The sequence below is a fragment of the Scyliorhinus canicula genome, chromosome 7, assembly GCF_902713615.1.
Source record: "Scyliorhinus canicula chromosome 7, sScyCan1.1, whole genome shotgun sequence".
Lineage (NCBI taxonomy): Eukaryota > Metazoa > Chordata > Chondrichthyes > Carcharhiniformes > Scyliorhinidae > Scyliorhinus > Scyliorhinus canicula.
This window is the reverse complement of record NC_052152.1, coordinates 19,921,742-19,934,397: the sequence shown is the minus strand read 5'-3', so window position 1 is coordinate 19,934,397 and position 12,656 is coordinate 19,921,742. Positions and strand designations below refer to the sequence as shown.

General features: G+C 46.5%; 1 protein-coding gene across 2 annotated transcripts in view; it reads right to left on the bottom strand.

Annotated features, from left to right (window-relative positions):
• LOC119968768 (Down syndrome cell adhesion molecule homolog) overlaps positions 1–12,656 on the bottom strand; it is a 658,909-nt gene that overhangs the window by 240,760 nt on the left and 405,493 nt on the right. For both annotated transcript variants that reach the window (XM_038801471.1, XM_038801472.1), the window contains exon 5: positions 6,758–7,036. In XM_038801471.1, coding sequence (XP_038657399.1) covers positions 6,758–7,036 — 279 coding nt within the window. The remainder of the gene's footprint in view (positions 1–6,757; positions 7,037–12,656) is intronic.

The following is a 12,656-nucleotide window of genomic DNA, read 5'->3' as shown; positions in this document are numbered from 1 at the left end:
AAAATAAAGGGTACAATTCTAAAGAGAGTGCAAGAGCAGAGGGACCCTGGTGATATATGGGCATGACCCATTGAAGATGCCAGGACAAGTAGAGAGAGTGGCTAATTAAACATACAACATCCTGTGCTTTATAAATGGGGACATAGAGTACAATAACGATGAAGTTATGGTACACCTACATAAAACATTAGTTCAACCTCAACTAGAGTACTGTGTTCAATTCTGGGCACCAGAATTTAGGAGGGATGTGAAGGCATTAGAAAGGGTGCAGAAAAGATTCACGAGAATGATTCCAGGCATGAGGAACTTCAGTTACATTGAGAGACTTTTTCCCTCGGAGAAGTGAAGATTTGGTTGAGGTATTCCAAGCCATGAGTAGTCTGGACAGAGTAGCTAAGGAGAAACAGTTCCCACTGGTGGAAAGGATAGAGAACAAACAGACACAAGTTTAAGGTCATTGGCAAAAGAAGAAATTGTGACACGAGGAAAATGTTTTTCACAAAGTAAGCAGTAAGGACTGCACTGCTTGAGAGCGTAGCAGAGGCAGGTTCACTGAACCCAGTCAAATGGGAACTGGATCATCACCTGAAAAGGAAAAAGTGCAGGGTTGTGAGGAAATGGCAAAAGGCGGGGGACTAGGTGAATTCCTTGTGCAGAGGGCCAGCATGGACATGATGAGCCAAATGGCCTCCTTCTGTGCGGTGTGATTTTACGACGTTAAACGTGGTACATAAATGCACGCTGCTGTTGTTGTGACTTTGTTGACTTAATGGATTGACCACAAGTCATAAGTTGGGTTGGATTGTCACTCAAACATTGTCACCTTCACTCCCGGCGCTTACAGACCAGTCAGAACAAGGATCCACATCAGAACTCCAAATTGGTGCTCCAGGCAACAATATTCTTCATTTTTTTTTAAGGATTGTGCCTTTAAATTGAACATGTTTGGAACTGAAATTGCACTTGCCTTGGGCAACAGGAGAATGAGTAAAATTAAGATAAAGTTCTGTTAAGGTAACGCTCTGCTCTCAATCATTTTACTGGGGACCACATGGACAATAAAATCATCTGCAACAGATCTTAGTGATTTATGAAGAATTGAAATCTAAGCTAAATTAAAAGCTGGATTAGATCTAAAAGTCTGCATTGTCTAACATGTAATCCATGATTAGTAGTTTGCAGTCATTTTCAAAGGTAGATCAGTAGTCATCAGGGTTTCCAATCTGCTGCTGAGTTCCAAGGTCTCATCTCGCCATGGAAACTGGACAAGCAGTGAGAGATGGTCAATAAAGGGTAAATAATGGTGGGACTCCTCATGCCCTGAGACACTTTGATTACCGTGAAGGCCCGTTAGGAGCCCTGGAAATATTCACTTCATGGGGCTCGAGCAAACAAGGCTTCAGGCCGAGGACGATGTGTCATCTGGAATATCTCAATGGTGTTCTGGTGTAGAAAGGCTGCTGCAGAACACAACTCCTGGCTTCCTTGCCAATGGATCAGCGTTTCATTCTTTCAAGACACGATGGAAGCTGGTGTGCGAAAGTTTCTCCATGCTAAAAGACGACATGCACAGGCTTCTTTCTTTCCCTGCACATCCTCCAAGCACCTCGGAGACCAGAACATAGCGACGGGAGAAGGATTGTTGCTATTACATAGAACATACAGTGCAGAAGGCCATTCGGCCCATCGAGTCTGCACCGACCCACTTAATCCGTCACTTCCACCCTATCCCCATAACCCAGTCACAAAGGGCAATTTATCATGGCCAATTCACCTAACTTGCACGTCTTTGGACTGTGGGAGGAAACTGGAGCACCCGGAGGGAACCCACGCAGACACGGGGAGAACGTGCAGACTCTGCACAGACAGTGACCCAGCGGGGAATTGAACCTGGGACCCTTGCGCTGTGAAGCCACAGTGCTTTCCACTTGTGCTACCGTGCTGCCCCGGCATATATGGAATCTTCTAGTCATGGTCTGGCATGGAGGCTGCTGTTACAAGATGGTCACCCAGCACTCTAACAAAACCAGGGTGCCTTTCAGCAGCTGAATCTGCAACTGAGTAGCCCTATGTAGGACCCACTGTGTTCACCCCTTATTGGAGAAGGAGCTAGAAAAGGTGCCCTTATCATTAAAGTTTGCCTCAGCTCTCCTCTAGTGGATACTCATGTCCAGCGGGATCACCTTCTTTGGTGGAAACACACAAAATATTTAAATAGTAAAGTTTGGGACCTGGTACATCAGGACCCTCATTAATAAACCCATGAATGAATTCCCAGAGTGTTGCACTGCATTTGTCGCCCGAGAACTCTGGTGATATGACATCAATACTGCTGCTCCGAGTGAGACTGGAAGAGCTGGAGAGTGGCAGCTGAAGGAACTATGAAGCGGTTATGCTTTCTTCTGGAAAGGGAAATTGGAAGAAGGATGCAGAGTTTGCGGAGCTGGGTTTGCCGTCAAGAACGAGACTTCCACCAGGGGCAAAGGCACATGGAGTTAAGTTAGTGTTGAAGATGGAAGTCCCAATGTTCATGTAGTTTGCGGTTTTGATAAGGGCCCAGAGTTCTTTCTGCTGCCACAAGCTTGAGGGTAAGATGGTGCACAGCGCAGGCCTCTTGCCCAGAGCTACTACTTCCTTCGCAGGGCAAAGAACGACTGACTGGAAGATCCAAAAACTGTATAATTAAATGAGTTCAGACAGCTAAAGTCTCGGTCCTGTGATACTGGTTTCAGGGTGTTCAGCGAGGCCCCTGGTTGAAAACTATTGTGTTTTGGCACAGGTGACGCTTGCCCATTAGCACCAGATTGGAGACAAGGAGTTACAAACCGCTGTTCATAGCTGTGGAAAGCAGCTCATTTGCTAAATTATTGTGTCGGCTAGACTGGAATATTTCGATGATGCAAGAAGTGTTACATTCCAGGGCCTTTGTTTGCTTTCAAACTGCTCAGAAACTTCCAGAAGCCAGCATGTGACCAGCTGGAGCCACCTTGTCAGTCAAGCAATTGTCCATTTTGAAAAACAAAGAAAAACAAAATTATAAAGTGGTCCAACTGATGCAGAGATATATATATTTTCTTTTCTTCTCATCTGATCCAGGACACAGGACCGCCATCTACAATAAAGATTTTGTGAACAACATTAACGTCTCTACATAATCTAGTTTGACTCGACAAAGGGCGTTCGCTCTGTAAACCGTGAGGTGCTCTGGAAGATTCCAATGAGGTATGGATGTCTGTGTGCTACGATCTGCTTCATGGTGGTATGCGAATGGTGACACTCAACAACAGATCCATTACAGACCCTTTTGAGGCGAGGTGGTCTCTCTGACTCATTTTTTCGATTTTCCTTACTGCTGTGCTCCATCTGACTAGAGACAAGCTCCCCGTTGGAGTGCAGCTTATTTAGCGAGCGGATGTAAACTATTTAACCTCTTTTGGCACCAGTCTAAAAGCAAGACAATTTCCACTTCAGTCGTTGAGCTCCATTGTGTTGTAGGTAAACGATGCATCGGAAGTGGATCTCCAGAGAATTGCCGACGTATTTACCGAGGCTTATGAGAAGATAGGACTTACACTCAACATTCAGAAAACCAAAGTCCTCCATCAGCAAAGTCCAAATGCACACACTTCAGTCCCATTGATTAGGATTCACAATGAGTGCTTGGAACGTGTGGAACACTTAGAACCTCAGAAGGAATCTTTCACAGAAGTCTAACTTTGACAACAAAATCCAGCATCTCAAGAAATCTGCTGGTGCAGCCTTGGCCATCTGAGGAAACAAGTGTTTAAAGATCGCAGCATCAAAACTGAAGCCTAGCTCATGGTCTGCCGTGTGTTCATGATCCCTTCCTTACTGTATGGGGCGGAAACATGAAGAATATATAGGAGGCACCTCAAAGCGCTGTAGTCATACCATCAACACTGCCTGTGGGATATCTTACATATCAAGTGGGAGGACAAATGCACCAATATCAGTGTCCGCTCACAAACCGCCACCACAAACATCAAGGCTATGATCATCCAACATCAGATTAGTTGGGTTGGTCATATAGTTTGGATGTCAGATACCAGGCTCCCAAAGCAGGTCTTCTTCTCCCAGCTCAGTCAGAGAAGTCACACCAGAGGGGGACAGAAGAAGCACTTCAAGGGTGTGCTGAAAGCCAACAGGAAAAAATACAACATTGACGTCAACTTCCGGGAACCAAAGGGCGGCACGGCGGTGGTTATCACTGCTGCTTCGTAGCGCCGAGGACCCCAGTTCAATCCGTATGGAGTTGGCTACATTCTCCCCATGTCTGCATGGGTCTCACCCCCACAACCCAAAGATGTGCAGAGTCAGTGGATTAACCACACTAAAAATTGCCTTAATTGGAAAAAGTTTGAAAACAAACTCCCGGGAGCCTTGGACCAAACCAGATGGCAACATAGATTGTGGGAAGGATCCCAGCATTTTAGCATTCAGCAAGGTCAAAATGAAGAGAGTGATGAAAAGAACACACCATAACCCAAACTGATAACACACGACCAGACATCGCACGCAGCAACAAATGCCCTTTATGCTGCAAGTTCTGCAGATCCTGAATCTGCCTCATCAGCCATCTTCAGACTCATGGAAGACAATCATCCTCACTACTATGGGATGATCAATGACAATAATAATAGCTTGCTAATTAAACAATCCACTTTAAGTCTCAGGTGGCTAAAACAGTGAGAGAGGAAAGTGTAAAAAGAAATGGCCACTGACAACCTAACAGGCTGATTGTCCTACATGGAATCGAGGCCATTCCGCACATCAGGTTTGCACCTATCCTCTGAAGAAGCCCCCTACCTCGGCACATTCCTCCACCCCATTCCTGTAATCCCTGTCCACCTAACCTTCTGGACGATAAGGGGCAATTTATCATGGCCAATCCACCTAACCTGCACACCTTTGGACTGAGGGTGGAAACCGGAAGAAACCCAAGCAGACACGGGGGAGAACGTGCAGACTCCACAAAGACAGTCACCCAAGGTCAGAACCCTCCCATTCCCTTGTATACCATTAATACAGTTGTGGTGAATGTGATTCACACCGGATTGTAATCTGTATGTGTCTGTATTGTAAGTGCAGTTGCACTACCTGTCCTCCAGGGGGAGCAGCTCTGGGAATGCTCGAGTTGTAAGGGGCTTCTCCCTTGGCTCTGCCCAGGACTCCTCCCCTGGAAGCTGCTGTATAAAAGGTCAGTGCCACATGGTCAGCCGGCCAGTTCACCGAAAGTTCAATGGCTAATAGGCTGGCTCTGTTGTGAGTATATTAAAACCGCTATTCTAATCCTACAAGCACGTGTCCGTAGAATTGTTGGTTCCAACAACAGTCATTTAATTCACTCAAAAAGATGGAGTCGGAAAACAAAAAATTGATCGAAAAACTGTTCCTGCAGAAAGCATGGCCGCGGAGTTCACTGATCCAAATTGGATTCTGGTTAAGCAGAATGTCCATTTTAAAATTCTGATCCTAGTTTTCAAAACTCTCCATAGCCTTGCCCCTTCAACTCTGTAATCTTCTCCAGCCTCACAACCTTCCCAGATATTGTCACTCAATTCTGCCCCATTTTCCTCCACGGTTTTCCACCATTGCTGGTCCTGCCTTCAGCTGCCTGAGCCCAACTTCTAGAATTCCCTCCCTGTACTTTTCCTTCTCTCTCTCTATCTCTCTTCCCTCCTTTGGAATCTTCCTCAAAAGCTGCTTTGTTGACCGACTTGTTCCAATGTCTCACAGAACATACAGTGCAGAAGGAGGCCATTCGGCCCATCGAGTCTGCACCGACCCACTTAAGCCCTCACTTCCACCCTATCCCCGTAACCCAATAACCCCTCCTAACCGTTTTGGTCACGAAGGGCAATTTTATCACGGCCAATCCACCTAACCTGCACATCTTTGGACTGTGGGAGGAAACCCACGCAGACACGGAGAGAACGTGCAGACTCCGCACAGTGACCCAGCAGGGAATCGAACCTGGGGCCCTGGCACTGTGAAGCCACAGTGCTATCCACTTGTGCTACTGTGCTGCCCACTGTTGCTGTCTCCTTTTCAGTTTTGGTGTCAAGTTTCGTTTAATGACTCTCCTGGGAGGTAGCTGGGCAGATTTTACTACATTGGAACCATGAGGAAAATGCGAGGTGTTGTTTAAAAATCTTGTTCAAGTGTTTTGTTTTCTGCTCAAGACCTCAATGGCCTCATAACCCCAATAATTCATTTTTGCAGCATTTTAGTTTCTGAGCACACAGCAAATCCAGAATACCTTCCATTTTGTGAGAGGCAGAGCGTGTTATTAAATTAGATAGAATTAATTCACCAAATGGGAAAAAGTACAAGGGGGAAAATGAGGAGGATATTTTTGCACAGCAAGTTTTGAGGCTCTGGAAGGTGCTGCTTGAAAGGGTGATGGAAGCAGATTGATTTCAAAAGGGAGTTGGATAAATACTTGAAAAGGAGAAATGTGCAGAGGTGTGGGGAAAGATTGGGGCTAGTTGTAAAAATCTCTTGAAAGCACAAGAAAAGCAGTGTTGGGCTGAGTGGCCTTCTTCTGTGTTGTCCGGTTCATGGTCTGTATGCAATGAAGCTCACCAAAATTCTAACAGAGACCGGAAATGTGTGAACTGGATACGCAAAATTCGACCAGAAGCCTAAGATTAGCATGTCAGGGTTCTCTTAGATCCGGAAGCCTCTCTAAAAGGGATGAGAGCCAGTGTCGGAAGTGGGTGCGTCATATACTTACGTTTTACATTCAGGCGCCCGACAACCTCTGCATTGCCAAAGGTGTTCCACACCTCACAGATGTACCTTCCTGTGTCTGCTGGGACGGCCTTCGTAATGAGTAGCCCAGTGACTGTTTGCCTGAACCTGCTGTCTCGTGCTAGGGGGGCATTGTCTTTCACCCAGCGGTATTTGGGGGCAGGGTGCCCAGAGGCTTTGCAAGGCAATTCGACCCGTTGATCCGCCATGACCATTCGGTGGTTAAATCCGTCCAGAACTGTCGGAGCCGAGTTAGCAGGATCTGTGGGGAGAATCACAGTCACATTTGACAAATAAGATTAGGTCCGGTGGTCCTGGAACAGCAACTAAAGACGAGCTTCAAATTCCCACACAAAACTCGGCAAAGTGAGAGAACATTTGCTATCAAATTTCCACTTTAACACTGTTCCCCCGAGACCCCACCCCACCAACCACCCTCTCCAGCAGGGATTGGCTTCTGCTGGGATGAAGGAGGCCCACAATGGACATCCCTTCCAGCACCTTGCTCGAAGTCTGTGTCAGGCTCTACGGTGAAGGTTGGCAGCAACTCAACAAAAGGAGGGCATCAGAGATGAAGCCATTCGGTCTTCACCTATCATCAACATTCTCACATTTCCAACAATCAGGCTGGAGACCCCAGCTACTTTTGCCTATGCAGTCAGAGATGCTCAGCCTCTCTGGGGCATCAATGGGTGTTCACTTGATACTCCACCTCTAGGTCAGAATGTGGTGAGTTCAAACTGCACTGATTTGTAATCTAGTCCAATGCTGTCTATAACCCACATTCTGATTTCCTTCTAAAATCCCTCTGCCTCCTTTAGGATTCTCCTTAACACCCACCTCTTTAACCAAGCTTTTCCTCACCTCTTCTAACAATTTCTCCTGATCCTGCCACTGCAAAGTGCCTTGGGGTGCTTTTCCTACATTATAGCTGCTATATTGTCATGACCGCTGAAGTTCACAACAGTTATGTTTTGTCCTGTACCTTTAGCTCAAAGTAAACAAATTATTCCAGAAAAACACCTCAACTCAGAGACATGCCCATGTGATCCAGTTGCCATGGGGAGCGAAACTCAGACAGAAACCCATTGACGTGGGGGTCACAGTATTAACAAATCTCACAGTATTTACACAAAAGGACAGCTACTGTTTGAGACACGGAGGCAAAAAGGTTACTACAGTTGGAAAGCAATTGAACTGCTTGTTTTTGTGGTGATAACTACACAGGATGGGCTGGATTCTCTGCACCCCGACGCCAAATCGCAGCTGGCGCAGGGCGGAGAATCCAGTTTGACGCCGTAAACGGGCCCGGGGCCTGTTCAGCGATTCCCCGGGCACCAAACATCAGCGTCACCAGGGAGTACGCCGCGCCATCGGGGGGCCATTGCCAGAGGCCCGCTCAGCAATCCTCTGCTCCCGACTGGCCAAGTTCCCGACGGCATGGAACTAACCTGCTATTACCGGTTGGGATGCTCGCGTGGCGGCTGCGGACTCAGTCCGTGGCCGCCCTGGTCGGGGGCGGACCGATCGGAGGCCCGGGGGGGGGGGGGGGCTTACAGGCGGCTGGGGAATAATTGTACGGGGGTTTGAGGGTCGGCTGCGCGGTCGATCGGGGGGTCTCCTTTGTGGGACTGGCTCTGCGGTCTGTGTTCGCCATGGAGCACAGCGCGACCGCCGCCGTGCACATGCACAGCCTTGGGAGTGCGGGGGCCCGTATCTGCAGCAAAAGCTGCGAGGTTCACTCCGGGTCCCTGCTAGCCCCCTGCAGGGCAGTGAATTTGTGTCCCTTCTTTCCAGGAATGTCAGGAGTACTCCACCATTTTGATGACGATGTGGGGACATTATCTCAATAATGGAGAATCCAGCCCGATGTTTTTAATAGTTTAGTTTCTATTCAAAAGAAACTGAACAAAACAGAAGGCTCTTACAGATTTAGGAAAAGTGAACCCTCGAGGTGGAGTGTAATAATTGTCAAGATCATTGGAATTTTCAACCAGGGACAAATGAACATCCGCTGGAGAGCTGTGAATAGCAGTGGGACCGTTCTTACGATGCTACACATCAGCTGGTAGCACATAATGGAAGGGTTTTGAATGGCATATTTTGGTTGCATTAGTTAGTTTCTGCAAAAGTAGTTTTTATTTCGGCTGATGTATTAGTTTGTTTGTCAAAGTAACCAGTTTTAAAAGTGAGGGTTCTTTCCATCAGTCGCTGGCAGATTCATCTCTTTTTAAAAGTTATCAGTCTCTACGGAGATTGCAACAGTATAAACGCAATTTGTTATTGTTTAACATACCTCCAGCACATCTCAAAGTGTATCACATCCACTGAATTATCTTTCAATTGTAGTCATTGTTATGCAGACAATAAAGTCCCACATGCGGTAATAAAATACTCTAAGCTAAAGCAAAATGTTGCGAATGCTGAAAATGTGAAATAGTAACCGAAAATTCAGGTCAGGCAGCAGCGAGGGAAAAGAAAAAGAGGGTTAATATTTTCGGCTGATGACCTTTTTTGAAAATGAAAATCGCTTATTGTCACCAGTAGGCTTCAAATTCCGGCACATTCCAGCGCCAGTTCGGGTAAGCCGGTATGGGAATTGAACCAGCACTGCTGGCCTTGTTCTGCTTTACAAAGCAGCTATTTCACCCACTGTGCTAAACCAGCCCCTAGGTTGATGGCCTTTCGACTGTCCCAACAATAGCTTATTGACCTAAAATGCCAGCTCTGTTCCACTCTCCACAGATATGCCTAACTTAGTAGCTGATCTGCTTTACTCTCTTTGTTTCTTCAAATGATAAATACCAACATGCAAATGTGTGAGTTAGGGGCAGGAGTGGACCACTTTGAGCATGCCCCTCCATTCAATGAGATCATGGCTGGTTGACTGTAACCTTCTGCCTACCCCCGTGATGATGTCATGAGATCTACATTCACCTGAAAATGGCTTAATATTGATTTTTTTCTTTAACGATAGATGAGAAGGCCAGCATTTATTATCCATCTCTGATAACCCTTGCAAGGGTTCCAGTCAGCTGCCTTCTTGAACTACTGCAGTCTGACTGGTATGGGTATATCCATGGTGCTGTTCGGCAAAGATCTAGGATTTTGACCCAGAGACTGTGAAGAAACAGCGATATAGTTTCAAGTCAGGGTGGCATGTGGTTCAGAGGGGAACTTGCAGGTAGTGGTGTTCCATGTGTTCATTGCCCTTGTCCTTCCAGGTGGTAGAGGTCAAAGGTTTTGAAGGTGCAAGGTGCTCTCCAAGGAGGTTTGGTGATTTGCTGCAGTGCATTCTTTAGATGGCGCACACTCTGTCACTGCTTCAGTGGTGAAGGGAATGAGTGTTGCATGTGGCAGATGGTGTGCCTGTCAAGGAGGTTGCTTTTCCAGGGCAATGCTGAGCTTCTTAAGGTGGCACAGTGGTTAGCACTGCTGCCACACATTGCCAGGGACCTGGGTTCAATTCCTGTCTTGGGTGACTGTGTGGAGTTTGCACATTCTCTCCCCATGTCTGCGTGGGTTTCATCCGGGTGCTCCAGTTTCCACCCACAGTCCAAAGACGTGCAGGTCGGTTAGGTGGAGCGGCATTGTTAAAATTGCCCCTTAGTGTCCAAAGATGTTCAGGTTATGTGGGGTTACAGGGATAGGGTGGTCTTTCAGAGGGTCGGTGCAGACTCGATGGACCAAATGACCTCCTTCTGCACTGTAGGGATTCTATGATTCTTGAGTGTTGTCAGAGCTGCACTCATACAAGAAAGTGGAGAGTATTCCATTATACTCCTAACTTGTCTCTTGTAGATGAGATCGGCTTTAGGGAGTCAGGAAGTGAGTTACTCGCTGCAGGATTCCTAGTTGCTGATCTGCTGTTGTCACCACCGTTTTACATGGCTAGTCCAGTTCAGTTCTGACCAATGGTAACTCCCAGGATGTTGATGGTGGATTCAGCAATGATAATGCCATTGAATGCCAAAAGGAGATCATTAGGTCTCTCTTGTTATAGATGGCTGGTCATTGCACTAAAACACGAGCTGTCCAGTAACACAGAACATCCTTAATGCAAACCAATATATCACCCTAGGCCTAGATCACGTACTCAGTCCCAGAGTGTGGACAACAAGAATGCTACGAACTGAGCCAAGCTGACATTTATGGAATACATGATTGCTTGTTCCAATTATTTCCACCTCTATGCAGTTTTAAGGGCAGTATTTATTGTCACATTTGCTCTGTGATAATTAGGAATATTGGCGCCTAAGTATTGGGGCAATTTAAGGGTTAAAAGCTTAGGGTTAGAATGTGTTTGCCTGCAGTTGTCAGGGTTTTAAAAAGCATTTTGTTTTGCTTCTAGGAAAAGAATGTGAAATTGACCGAGGAATGTGCTTTTCAGTCTGGGCTCATGCCTGGTGGTTTGCCTGGGGAAGTCCCTGGGGAAGTCCCTTGGGAATGAAACGCCTTTGCAGCCTGCAGAGAGAAATTTCTTTTTAGCTTGGGGAAATTAGGTCATTCCTGGGTGGATCCAAGGAATGCTCTGAGAGATGTTTTGAGAAGCTGTGGAGAGAGGAGGTTTTGGAGACAGCTGTAGTTAGAAACAGTATTTGGGAGAAAATATTTTGGAAGTGAAGTCTGATCTGAAAACCCTTGTTTTTTAGATCAAGAAAAGGCAGGTTTTTTTTACCTAGTAGGATAGTTTAAGAATGAGGAGTGGTAGCATTTTTGAGGCAAAGCAGTCTTGTCTGATGACAAGAAAGAGGCTGAAACAACTGAGTTGGAGCAGCTATTTGAAGCTATTCAGCCAGAGTCTGTTCCCACAGGTTCCCTATGTTCCCTATGCCCCGCTAATTTTAAACTGGATTAAAAGCTGTATGTTTATTTTCTTGTCGTTTAATGGGGAATTGTACAGTTGTGCTAAGGGGTAATTATAGAATCATAGAATCTCTACAGTGCCGAAGGAGGCCATATGGTACATTATGTCTACACTGACCCTCCGAAAGAGCACCCTACACAAGCCCACTCCCCCGAACCATCCCCATAACCCCACCTAGCCTTTGGACACTAAGGGGCAATTTAGCATGGCCATTTCACCTAACCTGCACATCTTTGGACTGTGGGAAGAAACTAATTGTAAGATGTTCTATTTTGGGTGGGAAGTTAAAAGTTTAATACTGTATCCATAATAAAGGTTTGTTTTCTAAATACCAAAGCCCTATTTTTTAATTCAATCATACCTAGAGTGAATCATTCTTTTTGCACAGTTAAAATAAAAAAATATATTGGGGTTTCGGTCCAGTATCCTAACCACTGTTGGGGTCTGGTCTGGGATTGTAATAGCTCCAAACCTCACCATACAACTTATTGTATTCTTAATCAAATATCATGCTGGTTATACCACTAAGCCCAATACAATACATATCCAAATACGACACTTTGGTTCAGCTTCCACCCATCGCATTCTCTCTGTGACACCTCTCTCGGAAAAATCTCGGCAGGGATTCCCCGACCTTGCACCGGGTCGGAGAATCCCAGGGGGGCGCGAGAATCGTGCCACACCGCCCGGATGCCAGCTCGCCGATTCTCCGGCGCCGATTTTCAGGTGCCCGCGGGATCGCCGCCGCGCCGGTTGGAGCCCGTTGAAAGCGGCCCCAACTGCGATTCTCCGGGCCCCGATGGGCCGAGAGATAGATTTCCTGATCAGCGGAAACCAAACCACGGGATCATCACCTCAGAATAAAAGGCCGCTCATTGAGGCCCGAGATGCGGAGAAATAACCTCATTCAAAGTGTTGTGGATCTTTGGTATTCTCTACCCCAGAGTATTGTGGATTCTCCATTGTTGAATATATTTATGGCTGAGATGGACAGATTTCTGGTCTCTCAGGGAAT